Source organism: Saimiri boliviensis, chromosome 20 (genome assembly GCF_048565385.1).
Source record: "Saimiri boliviensis isolate mSaiBol1 chromosome 20, mSaiBol1.pri, whole genome shotgun sequence".
Taxonomy (NCBI): Eukaryota; Metazoa; Chordata; class Mammalia; order Primates; family Cebidae; genus Saimiri; species Saimiri boliviensis.
The window spans coordinates 41,738,707-41,764,498 of NC_133468.1; the positions used below are offsets into that span (position 1 = coordinate 41,738,707).

A 25,792-nucleotide genomic window follows, 5' to 3' on the forward strand; every position below is an offset into this window, starting at 1 on the left:
GACCCCAGACTTTGCTGACATCACTATCTTCCTTATCGCAAGGAGGCAGAGGTCCCTTGAAGATGTCCTTTTGGGCGAACTCCAAAGTATCTACTAAATGTAAGTCATTATGGCTGAAAATGCCTTTTCCCCTTGTCCTTGCAGCTGCTCTGTGAGTTTGGGCTGCAGCCTGATGTTCATCTGCCCCAGCCCTAGCCAACAGCTGGCCAACAGATCGCAGGATTGTGACCCTTGGAATTGGAAGGCAGTGTACACACACTGTCTCTTCCAGGTGCTTTTTCTTGTCAACCATTAAACCACACAGCAACAGGCCAAGTGACAAAGCACTCAGTTCCTTCACACGGTCATTCCCTCCCCCTCCTGCTTCGCCTGATGCAGAAGAATTTGTCAAACTTGAGCATTACAAGAATATACAACAGAAAGAATTAGAGAACTCAGCAATCCGAAAGCTGCCAAATAAGGGTTTTCTGCATTTTTTAGAAACCAATAACCCCGATGAATGCAGTGCAGCTGAGGTTCTTTCTCTGCACCCAAGGCAAGGTGGCCACAGGACCAAGCCTCAGGCTTGGAACAAAAATGCAGCATTGGGAGAGCAAATAGGGCACCTGCTACACTGATAATAACCTCCCATAATACCATTAACGCTCTGTCTGTGCCGCTGCTGTTAGCACTCGTTATACAAATATCACGCCCATCAGGGGAATGCAGCAGCAGCTGCATGGGTCTGACCTCAGAAATGCAGATGCGTCCCTCAGAGCGCACAGAACGCCTGGAATGTTCATGACACCATCACACTCAGAGCGCGCACATATCACCCAGAATGCCCGTGATACTGTTAGAGTAACGAAACACCCACCACACTCATATAACCCCCGGAACATGCATGTGTCCCTCAGGACACACATGTAACACCCAGAACGCCCATGACACAGACTCAGAGTGCACATATCACCCAGAATGTACAAGTGACACCGTCAGGTTAACTCAACACCCATTACACTTGTATAACCCCCGGGACATGCATGTGTCCCTCAGAACCCATAATGCCTGGAATGCCCATGACAGCGTCAGACTCATAGTGCATATATCACTCAGGATGCACAAGTGACACTGTCAGATTAACCCAACACCTGTCACACTCATATAACCCCCGGAACACACATGTGTCCCTCAGAACAAACACGTAATGCCCGGAATGCTTGTGACACCGTCAGACTAACAAAACACCCGTCACGCTCATATAAACCCCGGAACATGCATTTGTCTCTCAGAGCACACATATCACCTGGAGCACCCATGACACCGTCAGACTAACACAGCACCCATCATACTCATATAACCTCTAGAACACACATGTGTCCTTCAGAACACACGTACTGCATGGGACACAGACATCATAGCACTGGCAGCACTAAGGATGGGACCCTCCGGCTCTCGCCGGGCGCTGGGTTCACAGCCTATGCTGGGCTGGGTTTGGGCTGGGCTTGGCCTCTGTTATGGAGTATGATGTTGTTTCTGCCTTTCTGATGTGGTATTGATACGGTTGTTTTAAAAAGTAGTTGACTTCCCAGTAACATCTTACTTCTGGGAAGCTTGCAGCTGCAGTTAGTATGCCTTCTCCTTTTTCTCTAATTCCCCAGCAGTTTCTGCTGTGCCAGATTTGCAGCTTCACACAAAATATCCCCCGTGTGTTTCACCAAAAACAGGAACACTCCTCCAAGTGACCCCCATATAACCCCCAAATCTGGAAACACACGGTTTCTTTTTTTTTTGGAGATGGAGTCTTGCTCTGTTGCCAGGCTAGAGTGAAGTTTTATCATCTAATCTCACTGCAAATTCCACCTCCAAGGTTCAAGGGATTCTCCTGTCTCAGGCTCCCTAGTAGCTGGGACTACAGGTGTGTGCCACCCTGCCTGGCTAATTTTTTGTGTTTCTTTTTTTTTTTTTTTTTTGAGACAGAGTCTCACTTTGACACCAGGCTGGAGTGCAGTGGCACAATCTTGGCTCACTGCAACCTCTGTTCCCAGTTCAAGTGATTCTTCCGCCTCAGCCTCCCGAGCAGCTAGGACTACAGGCATGAACCACCACATCTGGCTAATTTTTGTATTTTGTTTTTTTTAGTAGAGATGGGGTTTCACCATGTTGGTCAGTATTGTCTCGATCTCTTGACCTCATGGTCGACGTTCCTCATCCTCCCAAAGTGCTGAGATTACAGGTGTGAGCCACCATGCCTGGTCAATTTTTTGTATTTTTAGGGAAGAGGGGGTTCCACCATGTTGGCCAGAATGGTCTCAATCTCTTGACCTCGTGATTCTCCTGCCTCAGCCTCCCAAAGTGCTGGGATTACAGGCATGAGCCATCATACTCAGTTGAAAATACATGGTTTCTATGAGAAAGTCCAGTCCACAGACCTATTTCACTACACTGCTTGCCCCAGCTGGGAGAAAAATGTCTCTTTCCATGGGGGCCCAATTTTCCTTTTTGGGAACTGTTCCTGAGACTCTCAATATTTTTTTTTTTTTTTTTGAGACGGAGTTTCGCTCTTGTTACCCAGGCTGGAGTGCAATGGCGCGATCTCGCCTCACCGCAACCTCTGCCTCCAGGGTTCAGGCAATTCTCCTGCCTCAGCCTCCTGAGTAGCTGGAATTACAGGCACGCACCACCATGCCCAGCTAATTTTTTGTATTTTTAGTAGAGACGGGGTTTCACCATGTTGACCAGGTTTGTCTCGATCTCTCGACCTTGTGATCCACCCGTCTCGGCCTCCCAAAGTGCTGGGATTACAGGCTTGAGCCACTGCGCCCGGCTAATTTTGTATTTTTAGTAGAGATGGGATTTCTCCATGTGACCAGCCTGACCAAGGCTGGTCTCGAACTCCCGACATCAGGTGATCTGCCTGCCTCAGCCTCCCAAAATGCTGGGATTACGGTCATGAGCCACCATGCCCAGCCTAATTTTACTGTCATAATTTGTGTCTATAAATTTATTTCTTACTATTTTGTGATATTCTATGTGTAATAAATGTTTAAGTAACATAAAAATAGAAATAATAATACAGAACACATCTTTTGGCTGGGTGCGGTGGCTCAAGCCTGTAATCCCAGTGCTTTGGGAGGCCGGGACGGGTGGATCACAAGGTCAAGAGATCGAGACCATCTTGGTCAACATGGTGAAACCCCGTCTCTACTAAAAATACAAAACATTAGCTGGGCATGGTGGTACATGCCTGTAATCCCAGCTACTCAGGAGGCTGAGGCAGGAGAATCGCCTGAACCCAGGAGGCGGAGGTTGCGGTGAGCCGAGATCGCACCATTGCACTCCAGGCTGGGTAACAAGAGCGAAACTCTGTCTCAAAAAAAAAAAAAAAAAAAAAAAAAGAACACATCTTTTGCCCAATAAATAACCCAAAGTTTTCTTTGTTGTAAGATGAGGAATATGATTATATTTTTATCATTAATGCTTATACTTATTATTTGAGGCAATAAAACTCTGAATCTAATCCAAATTAGTAAAATTGACATTTAACTTTGGCTTTTATCGAGAGGGCAGAATGAAGTGACTCCATAAATATCATGAAAATGTTTTAAAGACAGGAAATTAATTTTAATAATAAATGCAAAACAATATCGTGTTTGAATGATATTATAGAAAAGATAATTTGATAATTCAGAGAGGGTACTATTTACCATAGATAGATGCATATATAAAGAAACTGTGAAAAATATATATGTAATTGATCTATAATAAAGATGAAAATTTTGCCATTTTCAACAACACTGATGAACCATGAAGACATTATGCTAAGTGAAATAAGCCAGATACAGAAAGACAAGTACTGCATGATTTTGTATTTATGTGGAATCTTTAAAAAATTAGACTCATAGAAACAGAAGAATAATAATTACTACAGGTTAGGATGTGGGAGGGAATGACAAGGTATCAGTCAAAAGATACATATTTTCACCTATAAAATAAATGCTGGGAATGTAACATACCAATTGGTGACTAAACTTAGTTAATAATACGGTGCTCAAGCCTGTAATCCCAGCACTTTGGGAGGCCGAGGCGGGTGGATCACAAGGTCAGGAGATCGAGACCATCCCGATCAACATGGTGAAACCCCGTCTCTACTAAAAATACAAAAAATTAGCTGGGCATGGTGGCGTGTGCCTGTAATCCCAGCTACTCAGGAGGCTGAGGCAGGAGAATTGCCTGAACCCAGGAGGCGGAGGTTGCGGTGAGCCGAGATCGCGCCATTGCACTCCGGCCTGGGTAGCAAGAGCGAAACTCCGTCTCAAAAAAAAAAAAAAAAATAATAATAATAATAATATGGTATACTTAAAATTTTTTCAAAATCAAATCTCAAGTAATCTTACCACACACACCCACTCACACACACAGACACATAAAGTAACTATGTAATGTGATAAATATGTTAACTAGTTTAACCAAGGTAATTAAAAAATGTATACATGTCTCAAAGCATCATATTCTACATCGTAAAATATATACACTTTTAGTTTGTCAATTATACTCAATAAATGTTAAAAAAAAGTTAAAGGTAATTAACAAGTACTATCTAGCCACATGCAAACTCCATTTAGAACCCTTTTCAACATCTTCCAGGTTATTTAAAAGATCTAAATCCACATTATGTTTTTGATAACAGGGAAGTGCTAATGAGAAATAATGGTAATTGTAGAAAAAAATCTGAATTAAGATAAATAATTTAAGCCATATTAGCTTTATATTATATAAAACAGTAATTCTGGCTATATATTCATTGCAGTGGAGTATTTCTGAAATAATACACATATAATACATACATAGTAGTAAAGAGTAATCACACTTCACAAATTACTACAATAGATGTATTGGGATGGAGGTCTTCTACACGAAGAAACTTGAGATTTCACATGAGATGATGTTTTATGTCATGGACAATCTATGTGACATATTTTACTAACGTATGCAACTGTTGCCTATTTATGTTTTGCAAGAAAATAATATATATATATATATATATATATATATATTTTTTTTTTTTTTTTTTTTTTTTTTTTTTTGGAGACGGGGTTTCACTCTTGTTACCCAGGCTGGAGTGCAATGGCACGATCTCGGCTCACCGCAACCTCCGCCTCCTGGGTTCAAGCAATTCTCCTGCCTCAGCCTCCCTAGTAGCTGGGACTACAGGCGTGTGCCACCATGCCCAGCTAATTTTTGTATTTTTAGTAGAGACGGGGTTTCACCATGTTGACCAGGATGGTCTCGATCTCTCGACCTCGTGATCCACCCGCCTCGGCCTCCCAAAGTGCTGGGATTACAGGCTTGAGCCACCGCGCCCGGCCAATAATATATATTTTTAAACATTTAATACAGATAATTAAAATTATCAAGAAGTTAAAAAGTCTGTTTTATGCTAAATATAGTTGAAGAAAAATACGAGAAATTCCCAGGACCAGAAGTAAATGAAGGGATTAATCCAGAGGAACAGTCAACCTAGGAAGCACATGCTCTATTCAGATAGGACTAATCACAAGAACATCAGATTCATGTCAGTTGTTCAACTTTCAATAAGGCAAATGGAATCAGCAAAGAAATATACAGACTGGAGACATTCCAAATATGGTATTTTCCATATGTGAAAACTAAGTTAAACATCATATTGCACACAATTAGATGAACTACCAAGATGAAGGGTCAAAAGAAATTATATGATACATAAACATCAGATGTTTGGCTTATGTTAAAATATTTGTCATTACAATGACAAAACAGAAAACCAAAGTAATGGCCAAACACCAGAAAAAACTATGCTTCTCAAATCTTATCTGGAAAAAAAGCAAATTGAAAGTAAGCTATTACAAATGTGGTGAAACAATGTAATGTGCAAAATATGGGTTGCATACTAAAATACACTGAGCTGTGAGGATAGGCCAATAAGGTAGAATACTAAGCAAAATGGACGTAGTTACATATTTTACAGGAAGCAAAATGGATGTAGTTACATATTTTACAGGAGGCAAGTTAATAGAGAATGAAATATATTTATACATATATGAAGACTGGATTGAGAAGAAATGAACACCTAATTGCTTTACTAGACTATATAAAAAATGAAAGGCAATATTTAAAGAATTGGTGATTAAATAGTTTCTAAACCTGAAAACCAGATATAAATCCTTTAAAAGTTTAGAAATGTATAAAAAAGAGATGAAAACAATTCTTAAGTGAAGTAATAGTTTGGCTATTATAATTAGTGCTGCAATAAACATGGGAGTTTGACATACTGATTTTATTTCCTTTTTTTTTTTTTTTTTTTTTGAGACGGAGTTTCGCTCTTGTTACCCAGGCTGGAGTGCAATGGCGCGATCTCGGCTCACCGCAACCTCCGCCTCCTGGGTTCAGGCAATTCTCCTGCCTTAGCCTCCTAAGTAGCTGGGATTGCAGGCACGTGCCACCATGCCCAGCTAATTTTTTGTATTTTTAGTAGAGACGGGGTTTCACCATGTTGACCAGGATGGTCTCGATCTCATGACCTCGTGATCCACCCGCCTCGGCCTCCCAAAGTGCTGGGATTACAAGCTTGAGCCACCGCGCCCGGCCTATTTCCTTTTGATATATACCAAGTATTGAAATTGCTGAATCATAGAGTAGTTCTATTTTTAATTTTTGGAAGACTTTCCACACTATTTTTTCTAAGACAGAATAATAATCTGTGCAGCAACATGGATGTACCTGGAGGACATTATGTTAAGTAAAATATGCAAAGCATAGAAAGACAAACGTCACATGATATCCTTTTTATGTGAAAATTAAACCTGTGCTCGCTTCAGCAGCACATATACTAAAACTGGAACGATATAGAGAAGATTAGCATGGCCCCTGTGCAAACTCGTGAAGCGTTCCATATTTTTTTAAGAAAAGAAAAAACAAAAAAAAAAAAAAAAAAAAAGAAAAGAAATTTAAACCTAACTTCATGGAAGTAGAGTAAAATGGTGGTTACCAACAGGCTGAAAGGATGTGGAGCAGAAGGGCTGAGAACAGGTTTGCCAATGAATGCAACATTACCATTTAACAGAAAGAATAGGCTGGGCGCAGTGGCTCACTCCTGTAACCCTAGCACTGTAGGAGGCCGAGGTAGGTGAATCACCTGAGGCCAGGAGTTGGAGACCAGCCTGGCAGACATAGTGAAACCCATCTCTACTAAACATACAAAAATTAGCCAGTCATGATGGCATGTGCCTGTAATCCCAGCTACATGGGAGGCTGAGACCCAAGAATTGCTCGAACCCTGGAGATTGAGGTTGTAGTGAGCCAAAATCATGCAACTGCACTCTAGCCTTATAACAGAACAAGACTGTCTCAAGAAAAAAAGAAAAAAATAATCTAAAAAACCCTAACAGAAAGAATAAATTTTTGTGTTCTATTATACACTAAAGTGACTATAACTAGTAATAATATATTATAATATAGGTTAAGTTAGCTAGAAGACAGAATTTTTATGCCCTAAGTGCATTCAAAAAAAAAAAAAAAGAATTTTATACTTATCAGCACAGAGACATAACAAATGTAGGAAACAATGGATATGTTCATTATTCTGATTATATCACTATACAATGAATAAATGCACTGAAATAACACTGTGGCCCATAAATGTGAACAACTATATGTCAATTTTAAATAAAATAAATCTTAATTTATAAAAGGTCAAACTTCATAAAACCAACATGAAAACAAGCTCATAAAAGCAGTGACAGCAAAATGTCTCACCTTTGTATAAAGCCAGCAAACAGAAAAACGTTAATAAAATATTAAAATAAAAGCTTCTACGTGGTATAGAAAACATCAACAGAATGAAACAACAAACTACAGGCCAGGCATCATGGCTCATGCCTGTAATTCCAGCAGTTTGGGAGGCCAAGGTGGACAGACCACTTGAGGTCAGGAGTTCTCGAGCAGTCCGGCTAACACGGTGAAACCCCGTATCTACTAAAAATACAAAAATTAGCCAGGCATAGTGGCAGGTGCCTGTAATCCCAGCTACTTTGGAGGCTGAGAGAGGAGAATCACTTGAGCCTGGGAAAAGGAGTTTGCAGCGAGCTAAGATTTCGCCACAGCACTCCAGCCTGGGTGACAAAGTGAGACTCCGTCTCAAAAAAAAAAAAAAAAAAAAAAAAAAAAAGAAAGAAAACATGTGCGAACTGTGAATCTGACAAGGAGTTAACATCCAAAATATATAAGGGGCTCAAATAACTCAACAGCAGAAATAATAATAATTACTCAATTTTAAAATGAGCAAAAAACCTAAATAGTTCTCAAAACAAGATGTATATATATATATATATATATATATATATATATATATAGTCAACAGGTATATGAAAAAATGCTCAATATCACCAGTCATCAGGGAAATGTAAAGTAATACAGTTGTTACTGAAATTAGCATGGTCATTATCAACAAGACAAAAGATAACAAGTGTTGGCAATATGCGGAGAAAAGGAAACATTTACGCATTGTTGGTTTGAATAAAAATTAATATAGCCATTAGTAAAAGAGTAGAGGTTTCTCAAACTAAAAATAAAACTACTGTATCAACCAGCAATCCCACTACTGGGCATATATCCAAAGGAAATAAAATCAGTGTGTTAAAGAGATATCTTCACTCTCATATTTATCACAGCACTAATGACAATAGCCAAACTATGGAATAATCATAGTATGCATCAAGGGACAAATAGATAAAGAAAACAGGGCATAGAAACCCAAATGAAATGCTATTTCTTAATACAAACAATGAAATCCTGCCATTGAAAACAACATAGATGGGCTGGGCACAGTGGCTTACGCCTGTAATTCCAACACTTTGGGAGGCCAAGGCAGGTGGATCACCTGAGGTCAGGAGTGCGAGACCAGCCTGGCTAACATGGTAAAACCCCACCTCTACTAAAAATATAAAAATTAGTGGGGCATGGTTGCGGGTGCCTGTAATCCCAGCCACCCGGGAGGCTGAGGCAGGTGAATCGCTTGAACTCTGGAGGCGGAGGTTGCAGTGAGCCAAGGTTGCATCACTGCACTCCAGCATGGGAGACAGAGCAAGACTTCGTCTCCTAAAAAATAAAATTAAATTAAATAAAACAAAACAACATAGATGGACCTGGAAAACATTATGTTAAGTGAAAAAAAAAACAGGCACAGTAAGACAAATACAAAAAGATTTTACTACAGTGTGGAATCTAAAAAAGTTGATCTCATAAAAGTAGGGACTAAAATGGTAGTTCCTAGACCCTGAGGTGATTAAGAGTAGGGAGGATAAAAAGATATTGGCCAAAGGGAACATAATTACAATTATATCAAATAAATAAATTTAATGAGATCTTTTAAATAGCAGTGTGGGAAACATTCCCATGTGAGACCCCCCACAGGCGTGGGTCTCACTATATGGTGAGTTTGATCCCAAACACAGTTTCCTGCTGGAGGCAGTCGAGCTATCGGAAAGAAGGAACTGAAAGATGACTGATCAGTTTCTCATATTAACCACGATATTGTTTGGGCCTAAACTATGCGGTGCTGCTAGACCGAGTGACTCCCTACCAGCAACCAGTTTCTGCTTTTAACTTTTATGACTGTTTCTTTAAGAATAGCTTTAACCTTTTCTTTACTTGCATGACTGCCTTGTACCCTAGATAATGGTTTAACTGTGGGGATATTTGCAAAGCAAATACCACTATAAGGATGGCTTTGATCCCAGACTGAGAGACTCCTGAATGGGGGAGTTGAGATAAGTTGAGTCAGGAGCAGACAAAGGAAAATCTGGTTAAAAGATATTCTGATGAGCAAAACCAGAAAACCCTTTTCACATGTGAGTCCTAAAACAAGATCAAACCAAAAATTCCTGAAGCCATGAGCAATAATGTCTGGATGTAAATAAGCTTTGTGATCACAGGAAATTCTACTACTTTTTACAACCACTGACTGTGTATCTGACTTCTCTATTGTATAGGCCATGTAAGGCATAGATTTGCATTTCCTCTTGCAATGATGTAAACCAGAGCAAAGAAAGTGTATTTATTCCTGGCCTTTCAAAAATAAATTTGCTATTTTAGGCACAGCCTATACAGCCCTCCAGACCCCCACATTCTTTCTGTCTCTATTTCTTTTTTTTTTTTTTTTTTTTTTTGAGACGGAGTTTTGCTCTTGTTACCCAGGCTAGAGTGCAATGGCGCGATCTCGGCTCACCACAACCTCCGCCTCCTGGGTTCAGGCAATTCTCCTCCCTCAGCCTCCTGAGTAGCTGGGATTACAGGCACGTGCCACCATGCCCAGCTAATTTTTTGTATTTTTAGCAGAGACAGGGTTTCACCATGTTGACCAGGATGGTCTCGATCTCTCGACCTCGTGATCCACCCGCCTCGGCCTCCCAAAGTGCTGGGATTACAGGTTTGAGCCACCGCGCCCGGCCCTATGTCTCTATTTCTTTAAGCGCACGCTCTCTTCCAGGTTTTGGGAACCTCTTGCAGGTCGAGAGATCCCCGGCAGATGTGCCGTCCCGACTGTCCCCGACATAGCAGGGTGGCTTTGTGTTAATGATGAGATTGTACAGTCTTGAAAAGTGCAAAGATAGTGGATGTTAAGTGTTCTCACCACAAGATAATAACTTGGATAACACATAAGTTAATTAACTATATGTAATTATTTTACTATATGTATTTTGAAACCTTTTGTTCTGCATAATTTAAAAATGAATTTTGAAAGCATGCTTAGAAAAATTATTATTCTTCTGGACACAGTGGCTCACACCTGTAATCCCAGCACTTTGAAAGGCCAAGGTGGGCATATTACTTGAGGTCAGGAGTTCAAGACCACTCTGGCCAACATGGTGAAACTCATCTCTACTAAAAATACAAAAATTAGCCAGATGTGGTGGTGGGCACCTGTAATCCCAGCTACTCGGGAGCCTGAGGCAGGAGAATTGCTTCAACCCGGGAGGTGGAGGTTGCAGTGAGCTGGGATCATGCCATTGCAGTCCCATCTGGGTTACAAGAGCAAGACTCAGTCTCAAAAAAAAAAAGAAAGAAAAAGTAAAAGAATAGAAAAAGAAAAATTATTTTTCAAGCTAGAATTTGGTATGTTGCTAAATTTATTTAATAAATGGGAATAATTAAAATATTGCCTGGCACGGTGGCTCATGCCTGTAATCCCAGTATTTTTGGAGGCCGAGGTTGGTCAGGATTACCTGACTAACATGGAGAAACCCCATCTCTACTAAAAATACAAAATTACCCAGGCCTGGTGACACATGCCTATATTACCGGCTACTGGGGAGGCTGAGGCAGGAGAATCAGTTGAACTCGGGAGGCGGAAGTTTTGGTGAGCCGAGATCATGACACTGCTCTCCAGCCTGGGCAACAAGAGCAAAACTCCATCTCAAAAAAAAAAAAAAAAAAAAAAAAAAAAATCAAAATAACACTGAGTGATATGCTCGCTAATAGGTGCCACATAAGCATATGCTCAAGAAAATAAATAACGTTTTCCCAGCTGGGTGCAGTGGCTCACACATGTAATCCCAGCACTTTGGGAGGCTGAGCTGGGCAGATCACTTGAGGTCAGGAGTTCGAGACTAGCCTGGCCAACATGGTGCAACCCCATCTCTACTAAAAAACAAAAATTAGCCAGGCATGGTGGCAAGCACCTATAACACCAGCTACTCAAGAGAATGAGGCAGGAGAATTGCTTGGACCCAGGAAGTGGAGGTTGCTGTGAGCTGAGACTGTGACACTGCACTCAAGCCTGGGCAACAAGAGTGAAACTTCATCTCAAAAAAAAGAAAAAAACGTTTCCTGTATAAAGGTAAAGTTAAAATTAAGAAGTAAGAGACATGCTTTGGGAATATTAAGTCATGGGGGACACTGAACTGAGCAAATTAAAAAAATATTAAGATAGGCTAGGTGCAGTGGCTCACACCTGCAATCCAGCATTCTGGGAGGCTGAGGTGGCCCAAGTACTTGAGATCAGTAATTCAAGACCAGCCTGACAAATAGGTGAAACCCTGCCTTTACTAAAAATAAAAAATAAAAATAAAAATAAAAAAGCTGAGCATGGTTGCACATGCCTGTAATCCCAGCTACTTGAGAGGCTGAGGCAGGAGACTTGCTTGAACCCTGGAGGTGGAGGTTGCAGTGAGCTGAGATTGCACCACTCCACTGCAGCTGGGATGACAGAGCAAAACTCAGTCTAAAAAAAAAAATAGATATTACAAAAGTGCAATTCCACGTTTTATTTAAATCAGATAGCAAAGTCCGTGTTTTTCAATAATTTCATTGATGCCAACAAAATAATTTTTAGAAAATTTTATCACTAACTTTTAAAAAATGGATGGCACTTCCAATGAACCTTTGGCAGAATATTGATGATTCTTCTATCAGATCTGATTAGCACCATAGGACTGACAGTGGCATAGGCGTTGAACATCAACTTGTTGACATCGTAGATGATAGGGCTGTATACCCATAGCAGCATTGTGGAGGATGAGACAATAAAGTCCAGTGAGTACGCAACCACAAAGAAACTCGCCAGCAGCAGGATGGTCTCGGTGGCCCTTTTCTCTGGGGAGGTTCTTAATAAAAAGCTGTTGCTGTGAAGGTGCTGGGAGCGCCTCTGATGCCTGGACAAGAAACTCACCATGTATGCACTTGAGAGCAGCGTGATTCCTACAAAGAAAACATCTCTAGATAACGACAGAGTCACAAACAGCCCCCTGATGATCACATTCATTGGGGCAAGTGAGCAGTATTTACTGATATTCAGAATTATCTGGGTCACATTGGAAATACCTACCATATAGATTATCATGTCACTATTGAAAGACAAATTGAGGAACCAAAAAAAGAATAAACCCAGGATATTGTATTTTGTGATTTTATGTTTAAATCTCACCAACCAGGAAGTGATGGGGCTTATGGTGATGGCCTGAAGCATACTCAGGAACGAGGTGATGCAGACGGAGAGGCCCCTCATTACCTTGTATATGTAGAACGAAGGCTTACATCTGAAGTTATTCTGAAGTTTTAGTGACTCAAACATGTCTGGAGACAATAACTCTGCTGCAATGAGTAGCATCACTATGTGGACAAAGGCCAAGTGACAGATGATCAGGTCATGCTTTTTAGGCCTGTGATCCTTAAAGAATGAGAAAATGTGCCAGAGGAGAAGAAAGCTGTTGGCTGAGATTCCAATGCTAGCTTGAAAACAAAAGATGCTTTTGAAAGATAACATCTGAAATGTGTGTTCGTCCTAATGACGTAGAAGAAACATAGTTCGAAGACCTGAAAAAAACAGATTTATGTCATCAATGTTCTTTCATCAGTGTTCCAAATTATTACCATTGTCATGTAATTTTAGTCTCATTTTCTTGATTAACCCCATCTTATATAAATTCTTGATAATGTATCTCCTGCACTACTTTGTAAACCAAATATATACATGTATAACTATTATGAATCTCTACATATAAAAAATACACTTTCAAATATGCCTGTATAAGGTGCACACTCTCTATACTCCTCATGTACCTTGGCCTTCTACTCATTAATCATATCCTTGTTCTATGTTCTCATTTTATATTTGGCACTTCAGCAGCAGGCATATAAAATGAATAGTAATTATACTGTTGAATTAAATGTATGTTAATGTGAAAAGACTCACTAAAACAATTAAAAATATATTCAATTGAGTCTTTCTCATGATCTATCATTTTGATACAATTTAGTCATCATCACTGTTCCATGGTTTTTGACCCTTGTGATTTTACTGGACTCACCATGATGATTCATATTTCACCAGCATATTAGCAATTTTTATATTATATGCACCCTTATATTCTCTTTGCCATTAATTGTAATGTGTAATGTGTAATGTGATAGCTTGGAATTCAGATGTCAATATCCTTATAGGGACTGGGGGACATTATTCTGCTTAATCAAACCTAATTTACTGTATATGATACAGAAATGGTCCTGGCTGTCTCTCAGTTTAGTTCACAGCCCAGAGGTCTATTATGTGATCTCTCTTTATTTCAGAACACATTTTAAAATATTTTCTTCTCCATTACCAAAAAAAAACACTTTTCTTTTTTTTTTTTTTTTTTTTTGAGACAGAGTCTGCCGCTCAGGGTGGAGTGCAGTGGTATGATCTCTACTCACTGCAACCTGCACCTCCTAGGTTCAAGCAGTTCTCCCGCCTTAGCCTCCCAAGTGGTACCAACCACCACACCAGCTAATTTTTATATTTTTAGTAGAGACAATTTCACCATGTTGGCCAGGCTGGTCTTAAACTTCTGACGACCTGAAGTTCTGGGATTACAGGTGAGGGCCATCGAGCCCAGCCACTATTTTGAATTACTTTGTTTCAACCATGAAGTTGCATCAAAATAGTCACATGTTCTTCTTCTTCCTGAGACTTCATTTAATGCAGAGATACTCTATCATGCCTAGAAAAATACTTGGTTTTCAATAAGAAACATAATTACTCTCAAGTTTTCTTGGGATAACTTCAATACCATAACACCTTGTAAAATTTTGCAGAACAATTTTGCAGTTACCATTTCATTTTATTTGGCCAAGATTCAGACATCATTTATCATTTTACTTTAATCCAGGGCTAAGAACAATTTTAGCTTCATGACATTAAAAAAGTGAAACACCTTTAGATTCACTCAGATTTTTTTTAATGAAAGTGCGTCTGTTTCAAGGTCACCTATCATTATACAATTTTGTAAATAAAAATATATGAGATGATGCAAAAATGTTGACATTGAGTATCCTTGGATAATAATCAAAAATTAGTGACTGAAAAAAGTTGCTCTAAAACCACCAGATATGTTTGATTTTATAAAGGAAACATCGAGTTGATTAAATGGTTATTACTCTTTCTACAAAACTTTAATAAGTAAATACATTTATCTTAGAAACAAACAATGAAAGATTTCCATTAGCATACATCTACACCATGAGTGCAGTTGAGTTCTGCTGTTAAGTTAAAAATCAGAAAAAGAAAACAAAGTAATTCTAAATTAAAAACTTAATGGTATCCAAATTTTAAGGATCACACTTCAGTACTAGAAAAATGTATTTGAATATGAGATAATTTATGAGTTATTAACTATAAATCTGCATAGTTTTGTTAATATAACAAATATATTATGAATCACACACCAAAAGAAGATATAGGGAAAACAATTAGGTTAAATAACACAGATAAGAATTTTAATATTTTATTTTTTCACCCTAAAAAAAAACCCAGTTTATGCTAACTCATTATCCTTACTCTGTAAATAACTTAAACATACTGAAACAGAATAATCTTCTGCGTGATCAGATGCTGTGTTTCTCCAGCGAGGCTCTTGAGAGCATTGATGCTGATCCCAGCTGAGATCAGCAATCTTGGTTGTCACAATTAGAGTATGATTGAATTGATTGTATCATCTAACATTTTTCTCACCTGCCAGAGCTAAACAGTTGATAATTGCCTTTAACATACTGCAGAAGTCATTTTTAATCCAAATATTAAATTTAGCTGTGTTTTTATTTGGAAGAATTATGGAATTTGCTTTAATACGATGCCAAACTGGGTGAAATAAAATAGCGAAAAAATCCACAGATGCTACTTTTAGGCTGTTCACAGTGAAAAGAAAAATTTAGTCCTATGTGACCCATTAAAAATTTCAAAATCTGAATGCACAGCTTAGCTCTCACCATTAGAAGTCACAACCTAAGTTTGATGGGGCTGAGGGTGAAGCTGCTGAGCACTCTCAGTAAACACGGAATGCAGCTCAAGTTTACTCTCACCATACTGCCTTTCACCTTAGTGTATTCTCAGTATTCTTAAGTCCCAAAGTGTATAAATAATCATGTATAATAAGGGAATAACACCATTATACAAACCAGGAATGAAAATCTAATCGTAAAACACATAAGCTTAAATCAGACATCTAAAGCAAATATGTGTATATAAAAGGAAAAAGCCACTTACAAGAATCCAAAAGCTGTTTTGTATGTGGTGGATACATTATTTGTAGAAAAAGAAGTCTGATAAAGTCTACTTCCTCATCTTTGTTATAAAACATAGTTTTTGAGTATTGTCATTTTATTAATATTATTTGAATAGTGATGCACTGTCCCTTGTGTAGATTTAAAATATAATCTATAAAAATGTAAAGTGTTTTTTATTATATCAATAAAAGTATCATTTTATCAGACATTTTACAACATTTATTGAACAGCATTTTTAGATCTATGAATTTTAGGTGCCAGGGAGAAGGGATTTCTTGTTAAGTGGCAATAAATGGCAAACTGAAAAATCCAGCTGGCAAATTTAGAAAAGAAAAAATGTTTCCTTCAAAATTAGGCCTGTTAAAAGAAGTTTTATAAAATACAGCAAGATAAAAATAATAAATATGGTAAGTATCAGATGCATCGAATCATTGTAATGCATTTGTCACTTTTTGGAAGTTGAAATTAGTGCAGAGTGTGGATAGAGGCACAATGCTTGCTCATAAGGGTACTTATAATTTCAAGACATTTAATTCCCAGCTTCCTTGGAGGAAAAAATCAGCAGGAAAATTATCACTTTAAATGTAGACAATAGAAAAATACTGGAGGATCTTCATCAAAAATTCTATGCTAGCAATTTAGAAAAAGCCTAAAATCCTTTTGGAAGAGTGTTTCTTTCTGATTATTTCAACTGAGAAGATACCAGCTAAGTATAACACTCTCTTTTTCTAAAATTGTGAAAGGTCTTGTACAATCATGCTCGTGTGCATCACAGTATAATAAGAGTCTTACCAGATGTGTCATATATTGAATTTGGAGGAATATTTCCAAGTTGAAAATTGCGATTTGGAAAACCGCATCTTCTATTCTTCATGTACACTTACTATGAGCAGTTGAGATCCTTCCTCCCTAAATACATAAAATGCAGATATTTGAAGCACCTAAAAATGCTTTGTTCTTTTCCTAATGTTCAGAGACATACTGATTTTGTACGATTATATATTTTCTTGAGGGCTTGTTGCCCTACAATTAGGCAACTATTATTATTATATTTTTTTCTGTTTTGACTTCTCCTTACTCCTTTCTCTGTCTTATATGTTAAAAATCACAGAAGAAAACATTATTTCCTAATAAAGTTAGACAAAATTAAGTTATATATTTTAACAGCAAAATTGAAATATACCGGCCACATTTATGATTATATGTTTAATATGTAAATTGCAAATTTAAAACTTATAGAGGAAGCTGTAAGAACGCAAAACTTGGGGAATTTTTTTTTTTTTTTTTTTTTTTTTTTTTTTTTTTTTTTTTTTGAGACGGAGTTTCGCTCTTTTTACCCAGGCTGGAGTGCAATGGCGCGATCTCGGCTCACCGCAACCTCCGCCTCCTGGGTTCAGGCAATTCTCCTGCCTCAGCCTCCTGAGTAGCTGGGATTACAGGCACACGCCACCATGCCCAGCTAATTTTTTGTATTTTTAGTAGAGATGGGGTTTCACCATGTTGACCAGAATGGTCTCGATCTCTTGACCTCGTGATCCACCCGCCTCGGCCTCCCATAGTGCTGGGATTACAGGCTTGAACCACCGCGCCCGGCGGGGAACTTTTTATAGTAGGGAAATGCTATTTTCTTTGAATTTTGAAGATTATTATTCTCATTATTAAAAATGTTATAATAAAATACAATTACAATTCAAATATTACAAAATTAACAAAGCATAAGATCAATACAGTATGGCATCAATATTCATAAAGTTGCTTTTTTAAATTTAGAATCACCTATTGCACTTTGATGTGATTCTCTGAGACACGACCGAAGTTATGAAAAGACAATGTCCTAGCTCTTCATTGAGAAAATTCTGCCTCATCCCCCAACTCACCTGAGTCTTGAGCTCTCACTGTTATTAATGCTGACAAACAGACAGTTACTCAGCTGAGTCTCTGGAGCTAGTCCATGTTTGTAAGACAAGGCTCACAATATGTGGTTATAAGGAAACAACGCCATCAGCCCATCCCCTCCAGACCTATAATTTTCATGTCAACCCTAAAAATAGTACAAGCTCCAGTTTTGTGATTTTAAGAAAGGGAGCCACCAAGGGAAAATGAAACTTTTTGATTCCTAGAAACGTCATTAGAAACAGCTGTACTCCAACTTCCCTGTGTGTAAGCTGATTTCCCCAGGTATATTCAGCCCAGTGGGTTGTATGGTGCCTGTTCTTATAAACAAAACAGTAACCTCCCAATTACCCAACCTTCAAAATTAGTAAAACACAACATCAGATTTTTCCACTGTGTTACTCCTGGTTCAAGCAATTCATGGTTGCCCTCACTAATGTTCCCCAGTAATCTCTGATTTTCATGGGAAGAGGTAGGCCAAAAGTACCTTTGTGAGAATCAGAAAAATGCCACCTCTAACTGACCTAAATGGGCAAAGTGCTCCATTTTCCTGAGGACACAGTTAGTCTGGGCACTAGACATGGGAGCAAAATGCAGACTGCTTTATACTGCTCACTAATTTGCCCAGGTACATTTACAGAGGATGGAAGTGCACATCTATTTCAAGCAACAATGTTTGAATAAAAACTGTCCATGCCAAGAGATTTTCTTAAAGATATGAAGTATCAAAGGGGTATCCTACCACCCCGTCCCTCAGGTTTCTTTGTGGCTTCCACTCACAGGAATGTTTTACACACTTAGTAGTAGAGCATACATTTTATAGCAAAGACCTTTTTTTTTCTTTGCTTCTGTGACACCCATCACATATGACCCTATTAAAACTAAAGTTAACATTAATCATCATTAGCACTGCCTATCTGCTTTCTTAGTCTAATACTGTGTGTTAAATTGTATGTTAAAATTGTGACCTCTTTTTATAAATCTGTGGATCTCAGCACAGCGCAGGTGCTCAGCTTTTTTAGTTACAGCATGGCTGTGCTCTCACGCATCATCTTTTTTTTTTTTTTTTCTGAGATGGAGTTTCGCTCTTGTTACCCAGGCTGGAGTGCAATGGCGCGATCTCGGCTCACGGCAACCTCCGCCTCCTGGGTTCAGGCAATTCTCCTGCCTCAGCCTCCTGAGTAGCTGGGATTACAGGCACGCATGCCCAGCTAATTTTTTGTATTTTTAGTAGAGACGGGGTTTCACCATGTTGACCAGGATGGTCTCGATCTCTTGACCTCGTGATCCACCCACCTCGGCCTCCCAAAGTGCTGGGATTACAGGCTTGAGCCACCACGCCCAGCCACGCATCATCTTTAATTCTCTAAAAAGCATGTCCTCCATTTGGCCTAAGTCAGGACAAAAAACTCACAGACCTCTATTGTCCACAAGTTTAATTCTTCCTGGTTTCTGCATCTCAGTCCAACATATCATCAGCTGCCATCAATATAATTTTATTTTCCATTCAATTTAAAAACAATTTCATTTCCATTTTTAGATCATAATTTAGTTGCCTTTTCTAAGATTTTCAACTGCATTTAAATATTTTTGTCTACTCATCGAAGAAAAACTGTCAGGAAATAATCCTCTGAAGGAGAAAGCTATCAATAAAAAATAAAAGCAACATAAGGCCTTTCAAGATCAACAAAAACTGAGTTGATTTCAACTAGGTAAAAATATAAAAATTAGCTGGGCATGGTGGCAGGTGCCTCTAGTCGCAGCTACTCAGGAGGCTGAGGCAGGAGAATCACTTGAACCCAGGAGGTGGAGGTTGCAGTGAGCTGAGATCGTGTCACCGCACTCCAGCCTGGGTGACAGAGGGAGACCTCAGAAAGAAAGAGAAAGAGAAAAAGAAAGAAAAAAAGAAAAAGAAAGAAAGAAATGTCAAATAACCAAAGAGAAGGAAGGAAGGAAGGAAGGAAGAAAAAATCAAATAACCAAAAAGAATAATTTGAATCTACATGAAATGACCAAAGCACCAGTAAAAATAATCATGTCACTATAAAAGACATCATGCTTACATTTTTTTATTTCTTATATTATTTTTTAAAATGAATGCTATGCATAACATAAATAAAATTGTATTGTTGGACTAATTACAAATACATGTAATATACTTACCAATAACTGAGCAAAACAGGTCAGTGATAACATGTTTGGTAATAAAAATTAGCTGAATATTCTAAAACAATGAGAAAATTCAGAAATGGAAAATAAAAAGGTTAATATCAAACGACTTGTAGATATATTTTTGTTCTTTTTTTCTCATCTTATTGTTAAAAATAAAATTATGTAAGTGTAAAATTAAGTTTATAGTATATGTAGAAAAAAGTATAACTGGTCAACATGGTGAAACCCTGTCTCTACTAAAAATACAAAAAATTAGCTGGGCATGGTGGCGCGTGCCTATAATCCCAGCTACTCAGGAGGCTGAGGCAGGAGAATTGCCTGAACCCAGGAGGTGGAGGTTGCGGTGAGCCGAGATCGTGCCATTGCACTCCAGCCTGGGTAACAAGAGCGAAACTCCGTCTCAAAAAAAAAAAAAAAAAAAAAAAAAAAAGAAAAAAGTATAAAATTTATATCACAAAATGAAAGCAGAAATATAAATACATAGATCTAACATTTGTATAACTCATCAGTATTAAGGTATTATAAAAGTAAAACATATTCTGATGAATGAAAGTGTATATCAGAAGCCCTAAAAGGACAAATGATAGATCCAATATATATTAAAAATTATTTTTAAAAATGCAATGTTACATAAAAATGCCTTCTTAATGCAAAAGAAGGCAAACTGAAGTAGAAAAAGAAAATATACATGTGATATGTAGAAAACAAAAAAATCCAAAAAATAAATCCAAATATATAAATAATACTAAATATAACAAGTTTAAATAAAAATTGAGATTGTTAGATGATATATAAAAATGAGATACAAATATATGCTGTCTACAGCACAATCACTTTGGATCCAAATAAACAAATTGTGTAGAAGTGAAAGAATAAAAGCTTGCAAAGAGCAGCCATAATAAAATTGTAGTTGCAATTACACAATTAAAAAAGAATTTAGGCTGGGCTTGGTGGCTCTTGCCTGTAATCCCAGCACTTTGGGAGGCCAAGGCGGATGGATCACCTGAGGTCAGGAGTTCGAGACCAGCCTGACCAACATGAAGAACCTCGTTTCTACCAAAAATACAAAATTAGCCTGGCATGATAGTGCATGCTTGTAATCCCAGCTAGTTGGGAGGCTGAGGCAGGAGAGCCACTTGAACCTGGGAGTGAAACTCCATCTCAATTAAAAAAAAAAGTAAAATAAACTAATAAAAAGAAAAAACACAGGCTTAGGTGTAAAATGAGACATTTAAAATTGACCAAAAAAAGTCAATTCCTTAGGAAGATGTAGCAATCATCAACCAATAGGCAAGTAAGAAAAGAGAAACAAAATATATGAAGCAAAGACTGACAAAAAGAAATCCAGAAAGAGAAAATTAAAAAAAACAGACATTTAAATACTTCACTCTCAATAATAATTTAAAAAACAGTCAACAGGTCAAAGAGTAAACAGACTTGAAAACAAAACCAATGAGACTTAGCACATTTGTATAGTCTGTCCCACATAATAGAAATAGACTATGCATTTGTAGTAAGTGCACATGGAATCTTCTTCAGAATAAACTATGTTCTAGGTGATTACATACACAATAAAATTAAAAGAATTTGTAAATGCAAAGCATTTTCTCTGACTGCAATGGAATAAAATTAAAAATAAATGACATCAGGAAATTTGGATAAGTCACAGGTATGCAAAAATTAAGCAATGAAATTCTTAATGGCCAATGTGTCAACAAATTTAAAATTGGAAATATTTCAGATGAATAAAAATGTTTACTTAACAAAACATGCAAGATGCAGCAATTAATGGCAGTCAATTTCTTCATGAAAAAAGGATTTCAAATCAATAATGTTGGGCAAAGGCATTTCTCTGAAACAAAAAGTCACACTGAAATTCCTAACAGGAAAGAACGGAGAGTGCAATGCTTTGTGAATAAGATCATCGAAAAGTGTCCATATAGTTAAGAGAATCTAGCAGGCAAGGTACAGGATTAGGGCCAGGTGCTGGCTCAGAAAAAACAGAGAAAGACGCTAATTTCTGACGTCTATTTTACCTTCGGTCTCTGCACAAGCAGAGAGCACAGGGAAAGGCCAAGTTGAAAACATTCTGGTTAAGTGGAAAAGGTGTTCTACAAGAGACACACAGAACAGAGTTTTAAGAACTTGCAATTTTTTGCATTGGTAAATTTATTTATTTATGTTAGTAGGTTATTCTATAATTGACACATAATTTCAAATATTTATAGGGTATAGCGTAATGTTTCAAAACATATGTACATTGTTATGATAAAACTGGGGTAATTGGCATGTTCATCATCTCAAACCATTATCATTTCTTTATAGTGACAAGTTTCAAGTTACTGTTTTCTAGCTATTGTAAAATGTGCGCTGTTATTATACCATAGTTGTTACAGTCACCCAACTATGTAACAGAACACCAGAAGTTATTTTTTCTGTCTAACTGTAACTTCGCACCCAATGAATGGCCTCCCTTAATCTTCCTAGACCCCTCCCCAGACTCGGGTAACCACCAGTCTATGCTTACCTTCTGCAAGATCAACTCTCCTATATTCCACTTATTAGTAAGCTCATGCAGTATTTATCTTTCAGCCTATGGTTTATTTCATTGAATATCATATTCTCTAGGTTCACACATATTGCCACAAATGACAGTATTTTATTTCTTTCCATAACCAAATAGTATTCCATTGTGTATCTATACCACATTTTATTTACTTATTGATGGACACATTTTGATTTCATCTCTTCGCTGCTAGGAATAGTGCTGGAATAAACATCATAGTGCAAATATCTTTTTGACATGCTGATTTTAATTACTTTGGCTATAGAACAGTAGTTCAATAATAAGCCATATGTTAGCTCTATTTTTGACTTTTTGAGAAATCACCACAGTTTTTTTATAATACTAAGCTACTTCCCCACCAACAGTGTCAAAGAGCTTTCCTCTCACGTGTATTTTGCATTCTCACGTGTATTTTGTTATATTTTGTCTTGGGAGTAGCCATTGTTACTAGGGTGGGATTTCATTGTAGGTGGTATTTCATTACTAGGTGGTATTTCAATGTAGCTTTAATTTTCATTTTCCTTATAGTTGGTAATGTTGAGCATTTTGCCAGCCATTTGTACACTTTGTGTCCAGCTTTGTGTGTGTTCTTTCTCTCAAGATTAGTTTAGCTATTTTGGTTGAGTCTTTTTGTTTGTTTCATTTGAATTTTATTATTTTTCTATTTCTACAAAGAATTTCATTGACATTTTGATGAAAATTGTCATAAATTTGTAGATCATTTTTGGAAGTGCAAACATATTAATTGTTCTTCAAATATGAAGGTAGAATATCCTTTTTTGGTAACTTTAATTATATTCATCAGTGTTTTATATTACTTTTTACATTATTTTTAATGGCAAAAACTGCAACTACTTTTGCACCAGCCTAATAATTATTGCAGATAACTTACACATTCTTGGTTAAATTTATTCCTAGGTATTTTATTTCATTCTGTAGCAATTATATATAAAACTGCTTTCTTAATTTCTTTTTCAGATATTTTGCTATTGACATATAGAAATATTACTTATTGCCGGGCACGGTGGCTCATGCCTGTAATCCCAGCACTTTGGGAAGCCAAGGCGAGTGGATCTCGAGTTCAGGAGATTGAGATCATCCTGGCTAACACAGTGAAACTCCATCTCTACAAAAATACAAAAAGTTAGCTGGGCATGGCAGCCACACCTGTAGTTTCAGCTACTCAGGAGGCTAAGACAGGAAAATCACTTGAACCTGGGAGGCAGAGGGTGCAGTGAGCAGAGATTGAGCCACCGCACTCTAGCCGGGGCAACAAATGACACTTCCATTTCAAAAAAGAAAAAAAAAAGGGACTACTTTGTATGTTGATTTTGTATACTGCCACTTTACTAAGTTAATGTATTAGCTCTAATAGTTTCTTAATGGAATCAAGATTTTATATATATATATAATCATGTCATCAGTGAACAAGGACAACTTCACTTTCTTTTTACCAATTTAGATGTCCTTTTTCCCTTTTTCTTGCATAGTTGCTCTGGCTGGGACTTCAAGTAGTATGTTGAAAAAAGTGGTAGAAGTGGGCATACTTACCTTGTTACATATCTTGGGGAAGGGCTTTTAATTTTCCCCCCGTTAGTATGATGTTAGTTATTGGTTTTTCATATGTGGCTTTTTATTTTGTGGAGGTATGATCCTCCAATATCTAAATTATACAGAGTTTTTATCTACAAAACTCTTCATGAATGGTGCTAAATTTTACTGAACACATTAAAACAAAACCATAACTAAGATTATCTCATGAGTACAGGATAAGTTGAACACTGTAAAATCTTTACCTGTGGCCGGGCGCGGTGGCTCAAGCCTGTAATCTCAGCACTTTGGGAGGCCGAGGCGGGTGGATCACGAGGTCGAGAGATCGAGCCCATCCTGGTCAACATGGTGAAACCCCGTCTCTACTAAAAATACAAAAAATTAGCTGGGCATGGTGGCACGTGCCTGTAATCCCAGCTACTCAGGAGGCTGAGGCAGGAGAATTGCCTGAACCCAGGAGGCGGAGGTTGTGGTGACCCGAGATCGCACAACTGCACTCCAGCCTGGGTAACAAGAGTGAAACTCCGTCTCAAAAACAAAAAAAACAAAAAAAAACAAAAAAAAAAACTTTACCTGTATATAAAATAGGCACAGCAAAGAGCTCGGTATAAGCCTTTTAGCAAACTAGAAATAAAAGATGTTATTTTATTTTGTAAATATACAAGGGATCTAAAATAATCTATGGCAAATGTACATAATAAACTATTAAAAGCTTTTTTTTTTAATGTCATAAACATGATAATGATGCTGCTGTAAACATTTTTATTAGCCATTGCATCTAAGGTCCCAGTCAACAGATTAAAATGAGAAATTAGTTTCACACTTATATTTGCAAAGAAGAATTAGTCAATAAACTAGTATCTAATCAATTGGTTCTACCTAGGTAGACTGGATACCTGAAAGGCAACTCACACAATGTTCACATAGATAAAGGAATTAAAACTTTTAGAAAAACATACAGAAAAAATATGGCATAAGATAAAATAATGTCTAAAAATGTTTACAAATTAGACTATATATTTTAAACTTTTGATTATTAATAACTTACAAAAACATGTTTTACTAAAGATGATGGAAAGGCAAAGCATAACTGGGAGAAAATATTTTAAAAACACATATTACAAAAGATTGGTATTTAGAAAATATATATTACAGGCCAGATGCAGTGGCTCATACCTGTAATCTGATGTCAAAAGTAAAAAGTTTCGCTTCAAAGTTTCCCTTCTTGTTAAAGAATAATAATGATAAATGTTAGAAATAGTAGTTTCTTTTAAAGACTTTCTTCAAATCTTTCTTGCTTTTTGCTAGTAATTCTTTGTTAAGCCCTATCCTATGTAGCTGTTAGATATAAGGAAATAAATACATTCTATGTCCTTGTACATTAACCAAGATATTTGTGCTGGACATGCTCACAGCCTATGCCCCTTCCTTATTTGGAAATGTTATTACTTTTCTAAGTCCTTTCACAAGCAACTTCCTATATTCCTTTGTTCTCTATTGTCTTTACCTATTTAGAAAAGTTTTAAGTCGTTAGCCAATGGGGTTTAGCTTAGACTG

At 37.5% G+C, this 25,792-nt stretch overlaps 1 protein-coding gene and 1 pseudogene across 3 annotated transcripts; one reads left to right on the plus strand and one right to left on the minus strand.

The window, feature by feature from the left end:
- The first annotated feature begins 6,823 nt into the window (after positions 1 to 6,823).
- On the plus strand, positions 6,824 to 6,917 carry LOC120360489 (U6 spliceosomal RNA; annotated as a pseudogene).
- A 4,522-nt stretch (positions 6,918 to 11,439) lies between these two features.
- Positions 11,440 to 25,250, minus strand: LOC101053846 (vomeronasal type-1 receptor 48-like). 3 transcript variants are annotated; one of them, XM_074390305.1, is made up of 4 exons: positions 24,481 to 25,250; positions 22,155 to 22,229; positions 20,110 to 20,170; positions 11,440 to 16,962 (listed from the first exon to the last, which is right to left on the minus strand). In XM_074390305.1, the coding sequence occupies exon 4, from the start codon at positions 13,277 to 13,279 to the stop codon at positions 12,362 to 12,364; it is 918 nt and encodes a 305-aa protein (XP_074246406.1). In that variant the 5' UTR covers positions 13,280 to 16,962; positions 20,110 to 20,170; positions 22,155 to 22,229; positions 24,481 to 25,250; the 3' UTR covers positions 11,440 to 12,361. The 3 variants fall into 3 exon arrangements, with proteins under 3 accessions (XP_074246406.1, XP_074246407.1, XP_074246405.1); XM_074390306.1 differs by having other exon boundaries at positions 11,440 to 13,329; positions 14,313 to 16,962; positions 22,155 to 25,250; XM_074390304.1 differs by having other exon boundaries at positions 22,155 to 25,250.
- Positions 25,251 to 25,792: the final 542 nt, after the last annotated feature.

What these genes read in the sequence shown, in the direction of transcription:
- LOC101053846 (XM_074390305.1), bottom strand. Translation starts at nt 13,279, where the DNA reads ATGTTATCTTTCAAAAGCATCTTTTGTTTTCAAGCTAGCATTGGAATC.